Source organism: Macaca fascicularis, chromosome 8, assembly GCF_037993035.2.
Source record: "Macaca fascicularis isolate 582-1 chromosome 8, T2T-MFA8v1.1".
Lineage (NCBI taxonomy): Eukaryota > Metazoa > Chordata > Mammalia > Primates > Cercopithecidae > Macaca > Macaca fascicularis.
In genome coordinates, this window is record NC_088382.1 from 20,586,315 (window position 1) to 20,608,274 (window position 21,960).

The 21,960-nt window shown below is 40.9% G+C and overlaps 1 protein-coding gene across 24 annotated transcripts in view; it reads left to right on the forward strand.

Annotated features, from left to right (window-relative positions):
• Positions 1-19,528, forward strand: part of SLC7A2 (solute carrier family 7 member 2) — a 73,157-nt gene extending 53,629 nt beyond the window's left edge. For 13 of the 24 annotated variants that reach the window (XM_005562670.5, XM_074000339.1, XM_045397903.3 and 10 more), the window contains 6 exons: positions 2,063-2,202; positions 6,162-6,264; positions 8,191-8,396; positions 9,806-9,972; positions 11,387-11,495; positions 14,026-19,528. In XM_005562670.5, the coding sequence (XP_005562727.2) occupies positions 2,063-2,202; positions 6,162-6,264; positions 8,191-8,396; positions 9,806-9,972; positions 11,387-11,495; positions 14,026-14,222 (922 nt within the window). In that variant the 3' untranslated portion in view covers positions 14,223-19,528. Of the gene's footprint in view, positions 1-2,062; positions 3,404-6,161; positions 6,265-8,190; positions 8,397-9,805; positions 9,973-11,386; positions 11,496-14,025 lie in introns of those variants that run through there. The other 11 variants (XM_074000334.1, XM_074000337.1, XM_074000336.1 and 8 more) reach the window with 3 other exon arrangements.
• Positions 19,529-21,960: the final 2,432 nt, after the last annotated feature.

Consider the following 21,960-nt stretch of genomic DNA (forward strand, 5'->3'; position numbering starts at 1 on the left):
CCAATCAGAGTGCAGTTGGTCTGGAAATAGAAATTATCATTCTTAAATAAATGGTGACAATTCATATAAATATGTGAAGAGAAAAGGGTCATTGAATCCCAAGTTTTCAGATTCTCAGTAGCTGCTTGTTTGAATACTTTAGAACTCATTTCCCAGGTTTCCTGAGCTGCCCTCATTTCAATTAACATATGATTATGCGTAAGATATTTCATTCTCGTTTTTTATCATGTCATACAGTGGAAGAGTCTTGCAAAGAGAAAATTAATCCTTTTTACCAGATTAGTAATTTTTTAACTGAAAATAAGCTTCTAAAAGTCTGAAACTAGAAAAAGAAGTCTTTTAGTGTAATTCACCAGCCTAGCTTTATTTTTCCCCTTCAAACTCCCTTTTATTTTCTATGTAATAAGAAAGTACCTTCAAGAATAGAGGAAATTTCATGTAAAATTTTAAACTGAAATTTGAACTTCCTACAGATAGTCTTTTCTTTAATTACATATCATTAAGACAATATTAAGTAGCAATTAGACGCTCTTGGTTTCTCAGCCATCTGCTAGTGTTGAGGTTTATTTATTTGAGACAGGGTCTCGCTCTGTCAAGCAGGCTGAAGTGCGGAGCATGATCATAGTTCACTGAGGCTCGAACTCCTGGGTTCAGGTGATCTCCCCAGCTCAGCCTCCTGAGTAGCTAGGATACAGGCACGTAACACCACACCTGGTTAATTTTTTATTTTTTACAGAGACGAGGTCTCGCTAAGTTCCCCAGGCTGGTCTTGAACTTCTGGGCTCAAGCGATCCTCCCACCTCAGCCTCCCAAAGTGTTGGGGTTACAGGCATGAGCCACCACACCTGGCCTTGAGGTTTATTTTGAATAGCTTCAAGTAATTTCCAAAGTCTGAATTCTGAAGATACCACGCCCCCATGGCCTTAGAAGGGATGGGCAAAGATTCATCTGTGGCCAAGCTCAACAGAGCCTTATTAAAGATAAAGAAGGGCCAGGCATAGTGGTTCACTCTTGTAGTCCCAGTACTTTGGGACACCGAGGCGGGAGGATCACTTAAGGCAAAGAGTTCAGGACCAGCCTGGGCAACATAGCAAGGCTTGGTCTCCTCAAAAAATTCAATCAATTAGCTGAGCAGGTGACATGTGCCTTTAGTCCCAGTCGCAGTTACTTGAGAGACTGAGGTGGGAGGCTCGCTTGAGCCCAGGAGCTTCAGGGCACAGTGAGCTATGACTGTACTACTGCATTCCAGCCTGGGTGACAGAGTGAGACCCTGTTGCAAATAAAATAAATAAATAAGAAGGATTTTTAAATAAAATACTTTTTTTTGTTTTCTCTTACATGGTTATTTTTCACAACTAAGTAATGTGTGCCATGGTGCAGCTAGTAGACAAAAGTAATTCCGAGCATCTCAAGCAAAAACTGTCTTACTAATCTTCAGTTGCTAACTTTTCATTGTGGTCCCCTCTGTATACTACATTTACGTAAATTGATCTTCTTTGCCTTTTTCTACCTTGATTATCTTATGATGCTGGGGATTATTACTAACTTGATCCAATATCAGGGTGTGTGAGAAAAAATACTGGTACAATAAATGCAAAAAATACATCATTATTGAATAAAGGTTGCAACTATTGCTTATGAAATAAAATTACTTAGTCTTTTCTTTAATTACATATCAAATTAATAATTTTATTTTCTAAGTTGTTGCTGCTAAAAATGTCTTAATAATATTGGTTTGGTTAAGTCTTAATTACTTAGTTTTAATTTGGTAATAATTGTGGGTACATACAAATTCCTTGCAATATTGTTTTAAGTCTGGTAATTTTGCTGGGTACTACTTATCTGTAACAGAATAATGAATAGCACAATGGTAAATATTAGCAAATTTTTTTAAATGCCCTATCATAGTGCATTTAAAAACAATGTGACATAATTATTAATATAAATAATATGACTTTGTAATTACAACTGTCATGCTGAATATTATACAATTTTATTTCCGTTCGGGGATGTAATCTTGCATGAATGTTTGCCATACTGCATGTGTTTGCTTTTTATTCAGTCTTCTTGGATCCATTTTCCCAATGCCTCGTGTAATCTATGCTATGGCGGAGGATGGGTTGCTTTTCAAATGTCTAGCTCAAATCAATTCCAAAACGAAGACACCAATAATTGCTACTTTGTCATCGGGTGCGGTGGCAGGTGAGAGAGAGTTGACTTTTCTTAAGAAACGGGGGATCTTTTTCGTCAAGGACTCTGCGTTAAAAATACAAAGCTAGGTGGTTTTCTGTTTTGATTTACAAGAAGTTCAGTCACTTTTTTTGTGAATGTTTCCTATTTTGAATTTTTTTGGTTCTGCATTTTCGTGTGTCCAGTCTTTACCTGTGCGTACCTGTCTAGAATAATCCTTAAAATAACTCATGTGTGAATTTTGAATTTTTCTGTTCTAGTCTTCTGGGCTCTATGTTCCCTTTACCCCGAATTCTGTTTGCCATGGCCCGGGATGGCTTACTGTTTAGATTTCTTGCCAGAGTGAGTAAGAGGCAGTCACCGGTTGCTGCCACGTTGACTGCAGGGGTCATTTCTGGTAAGCTTTACAGACTTAGGCTTCTTGAGCATTGGACTGGAACATTTAATTCGCATGCATGGACTTAGAAAGAGGGTCTGCATGCTGTGCATGTAAGTTAAAAAAAAAAAAACCAAAATCACTGGTAAATTAGCGTACGGGCATTGGGATTAACATTGAAAATTGTGGTGGCGGTGGTATACTGAAGTTCATTCTTAATTGACCCTTTGGGATATATATATATATTTTTTACTATTTTGTTATTTTAATATTTTGGGCTCGAACAAATGTACAAAGGGTTATAATGGCTCTCCACTAAATATCATGAATTGCTTTTCTGATGAACTAGCACACAAAATTATATCATTGATACCTAAAGTTTCGATTAAGGAATTCTGGCTTAATTTTTGAAATATTAATTTTAAAATAATGATTGTTTGGTCTAGGATATACGTTGAATATTGCTAAAGGACCACAGGATTTTTTAACTGCTAAGCTTTACCTGTTATTAATAAGAAATGTCCAAGATAATTTATGCTTGGGTGTTGTGATCACCGTCCTCAGTATGGTGGGCATCCTTGCTCCCAGGACCATCGTAGCCGTCTAACAGTTAACGAATGTGTATATCCTCTCCAACTCCATCAGGAATCTATTTTCCCTTTCAACAGTTTTGGTACTTAAATTATGTTCAGAAAATCCAGATTACTAGTCTTTTGGCACATCTTAATATCCATGTAAAATACCTTTGGCCAGATTCTTATCTCATGCAGAAAATTTCAGTGAGATTCTAGATCCAGACAATGACCTTAAAGGTACTGTTACAGGAAGCAAAAGAAAGACTTTAGCAAACTTTATACGTAAAATAACGAACAATCTTGGCACTAGAAATTCAAACCAAAGTGACAATTTCGTTGAGGCTCTGAATTGTTGGGAAATCAGGTTAGAATACGCTACTGCTTCATTCTGTGTAAAATGGATTTTTTTTTTCAGGATCAGAATGTATTTGTTTAAACACTTTCACTGTAAACATTTTCTTATAAATCTGGCCCTTTATTTATTTATTTTTTTTTTTGAGATGTAGTCTCACTCTGTCGCCCAGGCTGGAGTGCAGTGGCGCTATCTCGGCTCACTGCAAACTCCACCTCCCGGGTTCCCGCCATTCTCCTGCCTCAGCCTCCCGAGAAGCTGGGACTACAGGCACCTGCCACCACACCCGGCTAATTTTTTTGTATTTTTAGTAGAGACAGGGTTTCACCGTGTTCGCCAGGATGGTCTCGATCTCCTGACCTCGTGATCCGCCAGCCTCAGCCTCTGAAAGTGCTGGGATTACAGGCGTGGGAGCCACCGCTCCTGGCAAATCTGGCCCTTTCTTAAACATATGTTAGACAGTCAAGCCACTTATTTTCTCAGGCCTAGGTTTCTGCCCCGCTAAAATGAAGGTTTGCCCTAGACGATGTGAAGCCTATTTTATTTTTAAACAACACATGTTAAACATAGTTTGTAAATATTTTTGACAGTCATACATTTTATTTGACTCATAAAAAATTTTCTCTTTCCAGTAAAATACTTGCCCAGTAATGATCCAGAATTTTTAAAAGTTTATCCTTCTCCATTCAGGAAGAATTGAATTTGGTGGCATGTTAAGATACTAAAATTAATAATTACAAGAAGATGATTATAATATACCACTTTTTAAAATGCTTTAAAATGTTTTTGTTATTTTATACTCCCATACCTTACTTTGCTTATTTTTAACTTGGATTAGAGAGCTTGTGTGGACAATTTATCATTTTCTTCTCTCTTGGCTACCTTATTTGGCTCTCTGTGATTTTTAAATATACTGAAATTGTAATAATCTGACGTATAAGTATATGAGCAATGAAGAATTTTCTTCCTTTTTTTTTTTTTTTTTGTTTTTTTTTTGAGACATAGTCTCACTCTGTCCCCCAGGCTGGAGTTTAGTGGCACAATCTTGGCTCATTGCAACCTCCGCCTCCCGGGTTCAAGCAATTCTCCTGCCTCAGCCTCCTGAGTAGCTCTGATTACAGTCACGTGCCACCACACCCAGCTGATTTTTTTTTTTTTTTTTAGTAGAGATGGGGTTTCACCATGTTGGCCAGGCTGGTCTCAACCTCCTGACCTCAAGTGATCTGCCTGGCCTGGCCTCCCAAAGTGCAGGGATTACAGGTGTGAACTTCTGTGCCCAGCAAAGAATTTTCAAAGTGACGCATGCAGTGTGTTAAAAGAAACAGTGTGATCTTGTAGAAGGAACATGGGGCTGTTGAATGAGGGAAACTCTGCCCCGACGGGTAGTCGTGGCCTTGCTAAAGTTAGCCTGTCTCTAAGATGGGGATAATCCTGTTAGAAAAACCACTCACAGTTGCTGAGTTTGGGGTCAAAAATTGTCAAATCCAGCCATTTTATATGCCTAAACCTAAATGATTTCCCATCTCATAGGATCATTGACTCGAAGGTAAAATGAGATCACAGAGATTTAAATCTTGTACAGGGATCTGAAACATCATATAAACGGAGTGTGTTGTTATCTACTTACTCTAACAGGGAAAACTATGTGCTAAATTCAAGTTAATATTGTCACTATCTTGATGTTTCAGTGGAGAAAACTGTTGCTTAGTGGAAGTTAAACTATTTAACTGTTTACAGTATGTTTTGCCTCTTAATATTTTGGGATTTGGTATGCAGGACCAGAAATTGATCGCTCAGATCTAGTAAGTCTACCTGCAATGCATGGCTTTAATCGTAGTGGAATTTAGCCTGTTTCAGAAATGTAATTTAATTGAAAATTATTTTATTTTATTTTATCAGAATTACTAAAATAATTTTCAGTCAGGGGGGTCACTGTCACACCTGTAATCCCAGCGTCTTGGGAGACTGAGGCCAGTGGATCATTTGAGGCCAGTTCGAGACCAGCCTGACCAACATGGTGAAACCCTGCCTCTACGAAAAATACGAAAATTATCCAGGTGTGGTGGCACACACCTGTAGTCCCAGCTACTCAGGAGGCTGAGATATGAGAATCACTTGGACCAGGGAGGTGGAGATTGCAGTAAGCCGAGATCATACCACTGCACTCCAGCCTGGGTGACAAAGTGAGACCCTGTCTCAAAAAAAAAAAAAAAAAATTGAGTTGTATATGATGTAACTCAATGTGTATGGAAACTAAAGTGGTTATATAATATCTGTAATGAAAGCTCCTTCTGTGTGAATGTTTTTTGTGGTTTTAAAAAGGAGCTAGCCAGTGCTTCCTAGCAGTATTTTTCTTCTGAAACATCAAAGACAGTGTTCTGTCATGTAATGTTTTCAGTCTTTGTCAGGCCAAATATTTCTTATGTAATCTAAGTAGAATGTGCCATGTAGTGGCTAGAGAGCTGAGGGTTTTTGAAGTCCTATCAGCAGTTTATGTGACCTAAAGAACATCTTATTAACTGTGAGAGATATATTTTCTACACTGTGGTTGGCTTATCATTGGGACTAAAACGAAGTGGCAGTCAGGTGTCCCTGACTTGAACATTAGTAACTGTCTGGAATTTCCTCCTGGGCCGTTTACTCCACCATTCTTTTCTTCTCCCCCTAGCTTTGATGGCCTTTCTGTTTGACCTGAAGGCACTTGTGGACATGATGTCCATTGGCACACTCATGGCCTACTCTTTGGTGGCAGCCTGTGTTCTCATCCTCAGGTGAGTCACCCGGTGGTTCTACGGGGTGTACCATGCATGGGGGACTCTGGGAGTGAGAAAATGAGCCCTCGCTCTCCTGGCTTCCTGGGAGCCAGCAGTCTCACCAAGGGGAGAGGTCACATCTATCAAAATAGTAATGAAAAATAGAAGAAGCCTATCTGGTCTGTAGCAAAGAATCATATGCAAGTTGACCACGAGTGATAGGTTGGCCTAATCTACGTGAAAGGCCATTTCTCATAATGTCTAAAGACACTTAAAAATGCTGTGCTTTTTGTTCCATTAATTCAGTTGTTAAAATTTTTGTGCTAAAGATTTAACCAGAGGCGCACATAGATGTATGTAGAGGATGTTTTTGGAAAAGGTAATTTACAACAGTGAAAAAATGAAATTAACCTGAATATCACTAGAGGAATGGTTAAATAAATGAGGCTACATTTATTCACTGAACTCTTCTACAGCAAATAAAATGGTATTTAATTTTATGGAGAAATATATCCATTTAAGGACATAAAACTACAGTATATGTAGTGTCTGAACTGTCTCAAATAATAAATTTACATGGAGAAATCATATATGCCTGTATAGCCGTTATATGCCTGGGTGAAATTGTACCAAAGTGCTAACAGTGATTAACACTGGCTGGTAGTATTATGGCTGGTTTTGAATTTCTCCTGTATGCTTTTGTGCATTTTTTCTCAGTGAGCATATTTCTTTATATGGAGGGAAAATGTTACTTTCAAATATAAGTAAAGGCTGCCCAGAAGGAGAAGAGGCCACACTGAAAAGCCTGGGGCAGACACTAGGAGGAGAAGTAGGCTTGTATTAGTCCATTCTCACACTGCTAGTAAAGACATACCCAAGACTGGGTAATTTATAAAGGAAAGAAGTTTAATTGACTCATGGTTCCGCAGGGCTGGAGAGGCCTCAGAAAACTTACAATCATGGTGGAAGGGGAAGCAAACATGTCCTTCTTTACATGATGGGAGGAAGGCGAAGTGCTGAGCAAAAAGGGGAAAAGCCCCTTAGGGCGTGGTGGGGGACACCTGTTGTCCTAGCTACTCAGGAGGTTGAGGCAGGAGAATCACTTGAACCCAGGAGGCAGAGGTTGCAGTGAGCTGAGATCACACCACTGCACTCCAGTCTGGGCAATGAGCGAAACTCGGTCTCAAAAAAAAAATAACAAAACAAAACATGAAAAACCATCAGATCTCATGAGAACTCACTTGCTATCACAAGAACGGCATGAGAGTAACCACTGCCATGATTTTTGAATTACCTCCCACTGGGTCCCTCCCACAGCACCTGGGGATTGTGGGAACTACAATTCAAGGTGAGATTTGGGTGGGGACACAGCCAAACCATGTCAAGGCTGATGTCTTGATATAGGCTATACAGGAGGAGGATAAAATAATAAAGGACAATGGCATGCAATGGGTGTAGACGTGGCAGGATGGTCAGATGAGCTTGTCTTGGTTTAGCTAGAAGAGTCAGTAGGGAAGGATGAGGCCAGAAAGATTGTGATGAGGCCTTTGAAGGCCAAACTGGTGACTGCATTATTTTATAGCTGAAATTTACCCAGAGTTTCTGTGCTGTTTTCATGAACCGCATTTCCTTTGGACATAGATAATTTCAGAATAATCATCCTTTTATTGTGATTGCCTTACTTTACAGTTTCACTTTCTTTTGCCGTCTAATATATGACTCTGATTAGGTAACTCCTGGGGGAAATTTGGGTATTTTGCTGCAGATGTTTTCTCGAAAAGGTTTGTGGCCTGACTCAGCATGCTCTGGGACTGGAGTCATAAGTGTTGATTTACTTTACACACTATCACTCTGTATGATGTCTTCCTTAAGGCTTTAGGTGCTGGTTTCACTTGGGCCAAATGTCTGTTTGAGAATAAAGACACAGATGTCTGTTTGGAATAGGTACCAGCCTGGCTTATCTTACGAGCAGCCCAAATTTTCTCCCGAGAAAGATGGTCTGGAATCGTCTCCCAGGGTAACCTCGAAGAGTGAGTCCCAGGTCACCATGCTGCAGAGACAGGGCTTCAGTGTGCGGACCCTCTTCTTCCCCTCCCTTCTGCCGACACAGCAGTCAGCTTCTCTCGTGAGCTTTCTGGTAGGATTCCTGGGTAAGTCGTCTTCTCCGCTCACATTGTACAGACCCAGATGTGTGTGGGTAGAGCTGGCGTGATGTGAAAGAGAACAGAGAGCTTCACATTGCCCTAGAATATATTAGCAACCACCCTGAAATTTTCACCTAAAGCATCACCAGTCGTCGAGATCATCTTTATATTACCTGTATATATTTATTGCATCTTGATAATCGAACAAAAGAGGAAGGAATACTTCAAGACGAGAGTGACAGAAGTACAAACTGGCACATTCGTTAGAGGTTAGGATGCCCTCTGGGTGAAAGCATCAGGCTACGTACCCGTGCCAGTAACTTGACTGACTGGAACCTGATGGAATTGTCCAATAATATAGGACATCCTTGTTTTATGTAACACACAGTTACGTAATCATTCGTGTTTTCAGTGACATTTATAAAATGTCGCCTGTGTGCCGGGTACTCCACTGGGCACCTGGGATGCCAAGAGAGGCGGTCCATACTCTCACTGGGCTTTACAGGACAGGATGATTGGTGGCAAGTAGGAAAGCACAGGCTTCTCAGAGCAAATAAGAGGTGCCCCTAGAGCAGACTTGATGGTCAGGGATGGGGTGGTGATGTCATTCTCCGAAACAAGGAGAAAAGATGCAGATGATATATTATTTGTGTACGTTAACAGTCTGTATTAGTCTGTTCTCATGCTGCTAATAAAGACATACCTGAGACTGGGTAAATTATGAAGAAAAAGAGGCTTAATGGACTCATAGTTCCACATGGTTGGGGAGGCCTCACAATCATGGTGGAAGGTGAAAGGCACATCTTACACGGCAGCAGGCAAGAGAATGATAACCACGCAAAAGGGGTTTCTCCTTATAAAACCATCAGATCTCATGAGACTTACTCACTGCCATGAGAACAGCATGAGGGAAACTACATACTGTTCAATTATCTTGCACCGGGTCCCTCCCACAACACATGGAAATTATGGGAGCTACAATTCAAGATGAGATTTGGGTGGGGACACAGCCAACCCATATCACAGTCCATGTTTGCAACAGCTTAAAATAACCAGATGTGCCATTTCCCATTTGAAAAAAGGGAAATATCCACCCCTGATAGCATCCTAGTCTGAAAGTAACCAATGAGGACACAGATGGCACGTGGGCAGATAATGCAAGTCAGTAACACCAAGAGGGGCGGTTGGCTTCTAAAGAGGGGAAAGTAATGAGTAAATAAGCAATGGTTCTTAAATCCATGCAACTGGACATCTCTCTTCTCTATGAAAAAGAAGAAAGAGCAAGGCGAAGACTCTGTATTTAGCTAAGTAGATGTGTACAGAACTCAATGTTTTATCAGAACATACTGTATTGCACCAAACAATCTGGGTGGAGCGCGGTATGCTGACTGTGTTATCTACACATCCCCCTGCAGCTTTTCTCGTGTTGGGCCTGAGTGTCTTGACCACTTACGGAGTTCACGCCATCACCAGGCTGGAGGCCTGGAGCCTCGCTCTCCTCGCGCTGTTTCTTGTTCTCTATGTTGCCATCATTCTCACCATCTGGAGGCAGCCCCAGAATCAGCAGAAAGTAGCCTTCATGGTATGTGTAATGAGGATTAGAGACCCAAAATACTGTGTTCATTTTCTCTGTATAATTAGTTTGATGTGTTTTTTCTTTTTTTTTTTTTTTTCTTTTTTTTTTTTGGAGATGGAATCTCTCTGTCGCCCAGGGTGGTGTGCAGTGGAGCGATCTCGGCCTCCTCTGCCTCCCGCGTTCAAGCACTTCTCCTGCCTCAGCCTCCCCAGTAGCTGGAATTACAGGCACATGCCACCACACTCAGCTAATGTTTGTATTTTTAGTAGAGACCGGATTTCACCATGTTAGCCAGGATGGTCTCAAACTCCTGACCTCAAATAATCCACCCACCTCCGCCTCCAGAGGTGCTGGGATTTTACATGTGAGCCACCCTGCCCTGCTTATTTTTGTGTTTTTGTGGTGATGGGGTTTTGCCACATTGGCCCGGCTGGTCTCAAACTCCTGACCTCAGGTGTTTGAGACCTGCCTCAGCAACTCCTAATGTGGTTAGCCAGTGAATGAGAGTGTCAGAATCCTTCGATATGTTCCTTTTTGTGCAGAATTCCTTCTACATTGGTCCTCTTACTGCCTTTTCAAAAACTTGGGTATGTTCCTATCACAATATTATTATATATAATAGTAAACAAATTTCATGTTAAAAGAAGTTGTAATATCAGAAAAGTAGGGTGAATATTTTTAGAAATTCACTGCCCTCTCCTAAGGACTTTGTTCCCACCAAAAGCCCTTCCTCTGGGGCCGGGTGTGGCGTCTCACACCTGTAATCCCAGCACTTTGAAAGGACAAGGCAGGAGGATTGCTTGAGGCCAGGAGTTCAAGTGCAGCCTGGGCAACATAGTGAGACCCCATCTCTACAAAACAAACACATTAGCTGCGTGTAGTGGCTCATTCCTGTAGTCCTAGCTAGTCAGGAGGCTGAAGTGGGCGGATCACTTGAACCCAGGAGTTCATGGCTGCAGTGAGCTGTCATAGTATCACTGCACTCTAGCTTGGGTGACAGAGTGAGACACTGTCTCTAAAAATAAAATAAAACTAAATTAAACATTAAAAAGATAAGCTCCTCCACTGCGAGTTAAACTATCCTGTCCCATTGGCGCTAACAGTATACTGGCTTGGGCTTGTAAAGGGCTTCCTGGAAGGATGTACCTGGGATAACCATATGTATCCCGCATTTCAGAGGTATCCCCTGTGTGTGTCTAAATTATTTTGACGGTGCAGGTGTTACTGAATCTTACAAATCCCCTGTTGCCTTGAGCTTTAGTAAATACTCTAAGGTGTGATTCTCCTTTTATGGTCTCTAGAAGCGTGGTTTTAACTGTGACTAAGGTAGTGCGAAAGTATATATGCCGAATTAATTGCCGCACTGTTGAAATATGCTTCAAAATATGAGTATGTTCAAAAGGATTGTTTTCCCCCTTAGGTTCCATTCTTACCATTTTTGCCAGCGTTCAGCATCCTGGTGAACATTTACTTGATGGTCCAGTTGAGTGCAGACACTTGGATCAGATTCAGCATTTGGATGGCAATTGGTAGGTCTTTTAATGTTGGGTTCTCTTTCCTATTTTATGTGCTGTGATGAGAGAAATGCACCCTCTCCCCCAGCCTGGGAATAAAAGCTTTTTTCCCCCCATTTCTTTCTTTCCTGATTCTTAGGGATGTCTGAGTGCTTTTCCAGATGTTTTCAGATGCCTTTTTAAATCAGTATCTCCCACTAACCCAGTAGAACCATGTCGGCTCTATTTCTTTCAACTTACAGGTGAAAAAAATGAAACCCAGAAAAAGTCATTTTACATCAACCAAAAACTCACAATGAATTTTCTAAAATAAAACTAAAACAGCAAAATGCCTATATGTCTGCAGTGATCTTAGGAGGGTACTTAAAACATTGCCTCCCGATCCCCACACAGTGTGGCTGTTAATAAACAGTTGCTTTGCAGACAGTTCTTTGGATTCTCCTGGTGACAGTGACACGTGTAAGGCATATCCGTGTCCCCTTAGTTAATACAGGGAGTACTTTCCAAAATACCTGACCTTGACTCTGATAATTCATCACTTGTAATTAGGGTATAATTTGAGACTTTATTCCACATATCATTTTGTTTACAGTATTGACTTTTAAGAACATAAATTCGAAACCAGCCTGGCCAATATGGTGAAACCTTGTCTCTACTAAAAATACAAAAATTATTCGGATGTGGTGGCGCACATCTGTAATCCCAGCTACTCTGGAGGCTGAGGCTGGAGAAACATTGAACCTGGCAGGCAAGGTCACAGGGAGCCGAGATTGTACCACTGCACTCCAGCCTGGGCAACAGAGCGAGCCGCCATCTAAAAAAAAAAAAAAAAAATTACTGGGTGAACTTGTACAGTCTCCTAGCATTTCCCTGTCACCAAGAGATTTAGGACTCAGGGACACAGTGGCTCCTTTTGAGAACCACATGGAAGGAATCCACTCTGCTACAATAGAATGAGGCCTGGGCATGGAAAACCCACTTACCCCTACCAGAAGTTAGGCTGGTAATCGTAGGGATCACATCCATATTGTTAGACTCTCATTATTACTAAATTAGGGAACTCAGGAAATTATTGGGACTGGTTTCATTTGCGCCTTTAAAATGCAAAGTGAGAGGCCGGGCGCGGTGGCTCAAGCCTGTAATCTCAGCACTTTGGGAGGCCGAGACGGGCGGATCATGAGGTCAGGAGATCGAGACCATCCTGGCTAACACGGTGGAACCCGTCTCTACTAAAAAATACAAAAAAACTAGCCGGGCGAGGTGGCGGGCGCCTGTAGTCCCAGCTACTCGGGAGGCTGAGGCAGGAGAATGGCGTGAACCCGGGAGGCAGAGCTTGCAGTGAGCTGAGATCCGGCCACTGTACTCCAGCCTGGGCGGCAGAGCGAGACTCCGTCTCAAAAAAAAAAAAAAAAAAAAAAAAAATGCAAAGTGAGGGCCAAACGCGGTGGCTCACACCTGTAATCCCAGCGCTTTGGGAGGCTGAGATGGGCGGATCACCTGAGGTCAGGAGTTCGAGGACAGCATGGCCAACATGGCGAAACCCCGTCTCTACTGAAAATACAGAGATTAACTGGGTGTGGTGACAGGCGCCTGTGGTTCTGGCTGCTCAGGAGGCTGAGGCAGGAGAATCGCTTGAGCCCAGGAGGCGGAGGATGCAGGGAGCCAGGATTGCACGACTGCACTCCAGCCTGGATGACGGAGTGAGACTCTGTCTCAAAAACAAAAATAAAAATGAAAAGCAAAAGTAAATGCAAAGTTAGGAGAAAAAACAAGTAATCCCAAATATGTATTCAGTGAGTTGTAGTGTGAATGACATTTCATGATTTACATATCCGAAATATTCTGGAATCAGCCTCATTTCTTCTAATTTGATTCTTCTTAATAAAGGCAAATCAGGAAATTTAAAAAAAAAAACATAAATTAAAATTTTTCCATATAGACATTGAAAAACTTGTTGAGAGCAAAATACAATCTATAAAGTTTGGGTCTTAACAATAGAGAGGCACATTCTAGCAGGAAAATATTGATCAAGGACATCTTCTGTGGGGTATGTTGTATTTGCATTTCATTCTTCTAAAGCAGCGGTCTCCAGCCTTTTTGGCACCAGGGACAGGTTTTGTGGAAGACGGTTTTTCCATGGACAGGGTTGGGGGTGGGTTTGGGATGAAACTGTTCCACCTCAGATCATCAGGGATTAGATGGATTCTCACAAAGAGCACGCAGCCTAGATCCCTCACATGTGCAGTCCCTTCTATGAGAATCTAATGCTCCCTGCTCTGACAGGAGGCGGAGCTCAGGTGGTAATGTTAGCAATGGGGAGTGACTGTAAATACAGATGAGACTTTGCTCGCTCACCTCCTGCTGCTTGGCCTGGTTCCTAACAATAGTGGTCTGTGGCCTGGGGTTTGGGGACTCCTGTTCTAAAGTACTACAGAAAAGAAAGAGAAAAACTCTGAAGTTCTGTGTTTAATTCTCCACCTCTATAACTTAAAAGTCATTTTCTGACATACCTGAAACCTTGATTTTTTTTTCCCCACCCCAACAGGCTTCCTGATTTACTTTGCTTATGGCATTAGACACAGCCTGGAGGGTCGTCTGAGAGATGAAAATGATGAAGAAGATGCTTATCCAGACAACATTCATGCAGCAACAGAAGAAAAATCTGCCATTCAAGCACATGACCATCACCCAAGAAATGTTAGTTTACCTTTCATATTCCATGAAAAGACAAGCGAATTCTAACACTTGCAGGAGCAGAGCTGGTCATCGTGTTAGCATACATATCCTACGCTGAGTAAACCGTGACCGGATGTCATCAGCATGCTAGTTTAACATGGGTTTGCTGCATACATAGTTCACCCTAATTTATACTTACTTACCTGGACAGCATCTCCTCAGATGGTGAATTACATGCCCGAGGAAACCTTTTGAGTGGAGGTTTCATTCATCAGTAATGAACAGCCCCCAAACAGTGGGAGTATGTGTACGTTTGTGTGTATGTATGTATCTATGTATATGCTTGGGAACATGAGTGTTAAAAGTTAGCTGGTATTTTACTGTTACTGTGTTACATTTTTCCGGTGTCGTCATTAATCGGTGGCATATACTGCACATACTGAAATAGAGGTAAATCACTGAATGTAAAGGGGTTTCGTCTCTGGCCCCTGCAGTTGGGGAAATACTAGTAGCTTCACCTTGTTTGACTTCATTAATGTCAGTTTAGGGGATGCCAGAAATGCAGTTACTCATCATGGTGTCTGTCACTGGTTAGGGGTAAGATGAGGTGATAAGGAAAGAGCCTTTTCAATAAGTTGTGAGTGCCAACAGTGGGTTTAATGCAGTTTTTTTTTTTTTTTTTTTTTTCCTGTGAGGTATGACAGTTTGCTCACACCTCAGCCAATAGGGTGTCAGCTTCTGCTGCACTACGCAGGCCAGGAGTGGCATTCCATGTCACTAGCTGGCCTCCCTTTGAACTTTGTCTCCTTTGCAAACAGTGGTCCTAAAATATGAGGTCTTCACTTGATGTGAATGACATATCCCCAGTCAGGGACTTAAGAGAGGCACTGTGACTTACTTGGGACCCTTGCAATTAAAAGGTGAAGATGGTCACCATGGCCAGAAAGCTCATGGAGTGGCTGTAATGAGAATATGTTTGAAGATCAGAGAGTTAGACCAATGCTTGAATAAGCAAACCCCAAGCATCCCTTTCTAAAAAGTCACTTAAAATAAGCCAACAGACTCTCCCAGACCACACAACTTGTGGAATGATTCATCCTTTTTCCATTACTTCCTTAATCACAATTTAGTTTTTTTCTTATCCTTGTCAGGCACAGAGTTCGCTTCTTTGTTTCTGTTTCTTTTGTCTTTTCCTAGAGATGAGGGGCCTACAGCAGCATCATGCAAAGAGGGAAAGACAAAGGGAAAGAAGAGAAAATCCCCCTGTTGTGATATGAACATGCCTATTTCAGTATTAAATGGCATCTGGCCCAATTTAAGGACTTTGGATTCAATTTGCCTCTGATGTTTCTTTTGGAACATCCCTACTCCATAAATTGTTTAGCACTTTTTATTCCATTTGCTTTCAAATGACCACACTAAGCCCGTTAATACAAGCTCCCGTGTTAAATATAATAACCCATCAGTGATTGGGGAATCAAATATTTTGGTTAAAAAAACACGGTTATTTAAAACTCTAAACTAAAAAAAAATTAAATTGAATTAAAGCTATATAAACACAGTTACCCTTGTAAATGAGCAAATAAATTTTTCCGTGTAAGATTCTCTCATTGTTATATTTTACTTTTTAGGCTTCCCTAATAGCAGACTATTTATTTGCAGTGTGTTTTGCTTCTCATGAACTATTTTTTGTACAAATCATTAAACAGTTAATTGGATGAGGCTGGGTGACATTTCCCGGGACACCGTGGCGAACATTACCAAGCATGCTAGCTGGCCCACATAATCCAAAGGCAAGGAAAACATTTGTTTTCCTCATGGGTCTTCCAAGAAATCAGCTATTTTATTGTTGCCATTAGAAAGCAAGTTGCAGTGGTTTTGTATAGCCAAGAGTTTATTGTGATTAAACATCAAACAGGTAGAAAGCCTGGGTTTCTGGCTGCTAGTGTTACAGCATCCGTGACACAGAACTCATTACGGACATTCCACAACTTCCAGGGTGCACATGGTAAAATCTGAAGCCCAGAATTTTCTCTCAAGCTGCATGTTTTACTGGAGAGAAGGAGTTGGATAAGCACAGGATCGGATATTTTGGTAGGAACTGTAGGCATGCTCAGAAATCCTTGCTGTTGTCACAGTACACTGAAAACACGTTTGATTCTATACTCAATCTAGAGTAGGCCCTTCACGCAGGAAATGTGAACAATTTTTATATATGAACACTCAAATCTTTTACTGTAATGCAATCAAGAAACTTGTTTAGAATGTGATAGGCAGCTAAAACTGTTAGGCCCACTGTGCTCAATTTGAAGCGGAATTCGGTGAAAAATTATTTTTCCACATTGAAACACTTTGCAGACACAAATATATATGAAAAAATGCTTTGTCAGCCACTGTGCCTTTTTTTCTGTGAAGACTCAATGGATGTGTGTGTTTCTATGTTAACAGTTACGTATGTATGTGAGTGTATAGATATCTGTGTGTGTGTATTTCAAACGTCAGTGTATCAGTAAGTTGGGTTTATGGTGGGCTTTGGCTATATCATTATGTGGGTACCAAACCCAACTGCTGTGGAGAAAAATTAATGTTTGATGTTGATAGATAGGCTTATACCTAATTTTTAGTTTTTAAACTATTTTAAAATATACTATGATTTTATATGTATATTTCCTATAGATAGACTCTTTAAGAAGTATTTATAATGTTTCTAATACGAAGTCACTCAGCTCTAGTGCATTATAGCAGGTGCTTTGTAATCTGGAATGGAGAGGAGGTGGGGGCATTTGGGGATTCCTGTTTACTTGTTCCTGCCACACCTTTTCCGACAGATCTGTCCTGGTAGGTGTTTATTAGCAAGTCAGTATCACCAGCTGTTTGGCACCTTTCTGTTTCTACATTTGAATTCATAATGTTTTCAACTACATTTTTTTTTTAATGTCTCAGAATTACCTAAATGTTTTGTGGAGTTTTGACTAGTAATCAATCAAAATTATATAAAGTCTTCTCCAGTAATGAAGAAATACATATGCAAATTCTTTCATGATTAAGTAAAAGCAGCTTCAATTACTTTTCTACCCTAAGAAATATATTCTCAGCATTTTCAGTGAGAATTTCTTCTAATGGCACCTCAATTTTATACTCTTAAAAAAAAGAATAATTTGTGACTTACCACCAGAGGGCAATGGCAGTCCTACATTTAAGAATAGAGCTATGCAAACTCTATTAAAAACTGTGAGGAAAATTTATATTAGAACCTTTGATATATACTAAAATACCGATTATCTGAATCACATTTTCCCCAGAGATAAACATTGAGAGAACTAAAGCCATAGTGTCATTTGAGAGAGAGATATATGAAAAAGTAACATTAATATATAGAACTTTACCATTATCAGCCATGGTTGATAGAAAATATTAGTTTCAGAATTATCCTCCTTTAAAAAATAAGAGACTGTCTTCTTTTAATTTCTATGAATAAAAATTTTTTAAAAACTTTTACATTTTAAATATTAGTCAAAATACTTTTAAAGTCCTGAGTGCTTACAGGTAGTTTTAAAAAATTTTTTAAGGCCAGGCATGGTGGCTCACTCCTATAATTCTAGGACCCTGGGAGGTCGAGGCAAGCTGATCGCTTGAGCCCAGGAGTTTAAGACCAGCCTGAGCAGCATAGCAAGACCCCGTCTCTACAAAAAATACAAAAATTAGCTGGGCGTGGTGGCGCACACCTGTCGTCCCAGCTACTGGGGGTGCTGAGGTGGGAGGATCGCTTGAGCCCAGGAGAGTGAGGCTGCGCCGAGCTGAGATTACGCCACTTCACTCCAGCCTGGGCAACAGTGAGACCCTGCCTCAATAAAAAAAAAAAAAAAAATTTAAAACACTTTAATTAGAATCTATTTTTATCTATTTTCTAAATTTATTTAAATGCTTAGCAGGGAGCATAAGGAAAAGCCATCGGCCTCCAGTACCCATGATGACAGAGGGAGCACTTGAGCCTTGCTTTCCCTCCTCTTAAATGAGGGCGTGTTCTGAGATTACAAACCACATGATGAAATCATGCCAGATTCTGACTCTCCCTTTCCGGTGATGTGGCTCATGATTTCTCCTAATACGCTTCAAGCAACTGTTACTTACCACGAAAAATACAGTTTCCACAGGGCTTTAAAGGATTGAGTTTAGCATGTGTATCACGGGTTATTAAAGTTCACGTGATTCGTGTGAAAATTAACTGTCCTTTTTGCTAGTGCCAAAACAGTGCCTTCTCTGTACACTTTACTTTTTTATAAAGTTATCCCACATGTCCTTAAATATCAAGGGGGAAAGGATGGATATTTGCATGGCAAGTAATGCCAGCAAAGGTCATTTTCATTTTTTAGTCATATAGATGTGAAAATAAGTGGTTTTGGGGAGATTTTTTTTTTTTCCTTACATGATTGTATTTAAACACTTTAGCCTTCCGGTTTCTGGATTTTGAGAAGCCTGATCTGTTATTGTTGTGGTTGTTGGTATTTGTAATGTTCATTATTGTTTATATATACACAGTTTAGTCTTACTGATTTCAAATGCATTTTGTTATTGCTCAACCCAGTTGGTAACCCTGTTTGCTGGGAGCACTATACTTAACTTTGATTCACCATGGCTGATGCCACTGCCATGATCGCTGGGTCTTAAAGAGCTTTCCCTAGCCACTGACAGCCCGGTGGAGGTCATTGTCAGGGCCCCAGGCTGGTTCCAGGGTCAGGCAGCCTGTAGAGCATGAGCATCTCTCTATCTGTGGCTACCCTTGTTGGGTGGGCTCTTAGACTGATGGGGTAGGATATGAAGTGAAAGCCTTCAAATGCAAGTAAGGTAGCTTGGGCTCCTTAATTCCAAACGTCCCATGAGTATATCAAGATGAATAAGGACCAAGGGACCTCTGTGACTCATGGAAGGGCTGGCTGTTTCCGGAAGTAGCTTAGTGGGACCTGGTCTACAATTTATGCACATGCACTGACAGCCTTGCTGTGCCACATGTCTCACCAAGACCCAGGTGGGAAAGAGCCTCAGGTTGCCAACAGGTTGGGTTTCTCTGGCCTACACCTGATTAATGGGCCCTTTATCTTTGGTGTCCCCTAGGAGTGTCCCGTTGTTTTATTGCTTTATTCTGTTATTGCAGTACTTACTAAAAATTGTTGATAGGGCCCAAAACCCTACAGAAATTCTATGTCTGTAAAAACCAACAAAGGCATTGGACTTGTGTGAATGTAAAGGGTTTTTTTAGTAGTAATTTTAAATTTAAATGTCTTAAGTGATCATCAGTGTTCTTTTTACTTACAAAGTTGGATTCTTTTTTAGAATTTGTAATAAATAAAAACTGCTGCTTTACCACTGTAAAATATGCTTTCTGACGTGAGTGTATTTTTAAAATAAATTTTAATATGTAATAATATAGAATGCAGATGTCACCCATACCAAAAGCACACATTTCATACTGACCTAAGTTAAACTCCTTATTTATTTGGAAATCTTTAAAGCTCAGAAATATAAGCAATCTACATTGAAACAATTGAAGAATACTAAGCTGACAGCCTAGGGCCTGCTGTGTGACTGACTGCCAAGTCCTGTGAGATGAGAGGTGTCTTCACATATCCTCAATCCTCATGGCACATTCCAAAAAATATCAGTTGCTTTTGAAGCATGCTACCCCAGAGTCACACATCTGGGATCCTGCCACTACAGCTGCCATTTAATGAGCCAATCACTTTGACATTGCTTTGATCTGCAAGAAGTTCATCAGTGTTCTTTCCACCAATCATAGCCTTTAATCATTAGTGATCAGTTGTATGTAACTAGGATACTTTTTAAATATGGTAAATAATTATCAACTTTTTACTCTTTGATAGAGAGGGAGAATTCAAAGCGGATTTTTAAAATATGTTTCTAAATTGCTTAAAACTACAAATCTCTTGAGTTAGCTTGTTTAATTTTGAAACATTTGTGTATGCAGTTCCTATTGTTTGTAGTAAATTGGAGGGAACATGTTGAATTTAAAAAACTTTACTATCAATTTAGAAAGCATTAAAAACCAAGCTAAAATAGCAAACTACTTGCCAAGTAGAAGCCTCAAACAATTTAATTTTTGTTTGATTAGGGTTGCTGTGAGACAGTTGTGCCCTACCTCTGTTTTGCCACCATGAGATCACATGAAATTATCCCCCAATAGTTGTCTCTGGGCTGTAGGTCCAGCCAGAAGCTCCTGGAGGTAAGAACATGATCTCCTTAGTGTTTAAAGGACACAGATAGGCTTCCTTTGGGGGCTGAGGGTTCAAAGCCATGGATTGCAAAGAGTTTGTGCTGAGAAGTCCTCATCTGTGTGGAAAGAGTAAATTATTTCATCCCATGAACTATCTCAAAAAATTATCAAAGACATAACAAAAATAACTCTCACTATCACATTATCTCAGCGTGTCTTTTAAAGTGTGTCAAAGTGGCTGGGCACAGTGGTTCACACTTGTAACCCCAGCACTTTGGGAAGCCAAGGTGGGAGGATTGCTTGAGGCCAGAAGTTCAAGACCAGCCTGGTCAACAAAGCAGAGACTCCAGTCTTTTTTTAATTAGCTGAGTGCCTGTAGTCCCAGCTACTCAGGCGGCTAAGAGGGGAGGATCACTTGAGTCCAGGAGGTTGAGGCTTCAGTGATCCATGATGGCACCATTGCACTCTAGTCTGGGTGACAGAGTGAGAATCTATCTCTAAAATGAACGTAGATCAAAGTGTGAGTGAAACTAGAGACTCGGCTCAACACTCACTTATATAAACCTTCCTAGAAACAGATTGATAGCCACCTCTTAAATAGTTGTAGGTATCACAGTATCAGATGTCATAAACTCTGGGCAAAGAGTTGTTATTGCTCTATTAAGACTGGAGCAGTCAAGAGGAAGAGAAACCCACAGGATAGAGACTGCACTACCCAGGAGTAGTGTATAGCCCAGGGTGGGCCCCAATCTCCAAGCCAGTTTCTGAGTTCTGAGTCCCTTAACCCACAAATACTACAACATTGTCAAAGTTCAAGATTCTGGGCATCCCCAGTGGCTAAGTCTCCAAGTCACCGGAATCTTTCCTACCTGCTCACTGACGTCTGATAGTTTCACGGAAGGACCAACAATTTCACTGCTCTGGTAGAAATCAGGCTTGGCATGCCATTGTTCTTAAAACAGAACCATTGACTTTAGTTGGCACGCAAGTGTAAAGGACTGATAATAGATACTTTTCAAAAAGAGCATCTAGAGCAAATAAGCAAGAGAAGGCAAATAGGCAGAGACAGTTGAAAGAGGAGGGAAGACACTATTAAGAGAAAGAGGAGGCCAGGCGCGGTAATCTCAGCACTTTGGGAGGCCAAGATGGGCGGATCACGAGCTCAGGAGATCGAGACCATCCTGGCGAACACAGTGAAACCCCGTCTCTACTAAAAAATACAAAAAACTAGCGGGGCGAGGTGGCGGGCGCCTGTGGTCCCAGCTACTTGGGAGGCTGAGGCAGGAGAATGGCGTAAACCCAGGAGGCGGAGCTTGCAGTGAGCAGAGATTGTGCCACTACACTCCAGCCTGGGTGACAGAGCGAGACTCTGTCTCAAAAAAAAAAAAAAAAAAAAGAAAGAAAGAGCAAAGAAAAAAGAGGCCAAAGCTTTCAAGTCACAAGTTTCCTATTCTACGTTTTGGCTTAGAGTGGTCCCTCTTTCCCTTGCCACTTAGAGGCTCTCACAACTAATGAACAGGTGATGCATCTTTATAACATGCTACATCCTGGAGCTAGGAAGGTCATTACTTGTGC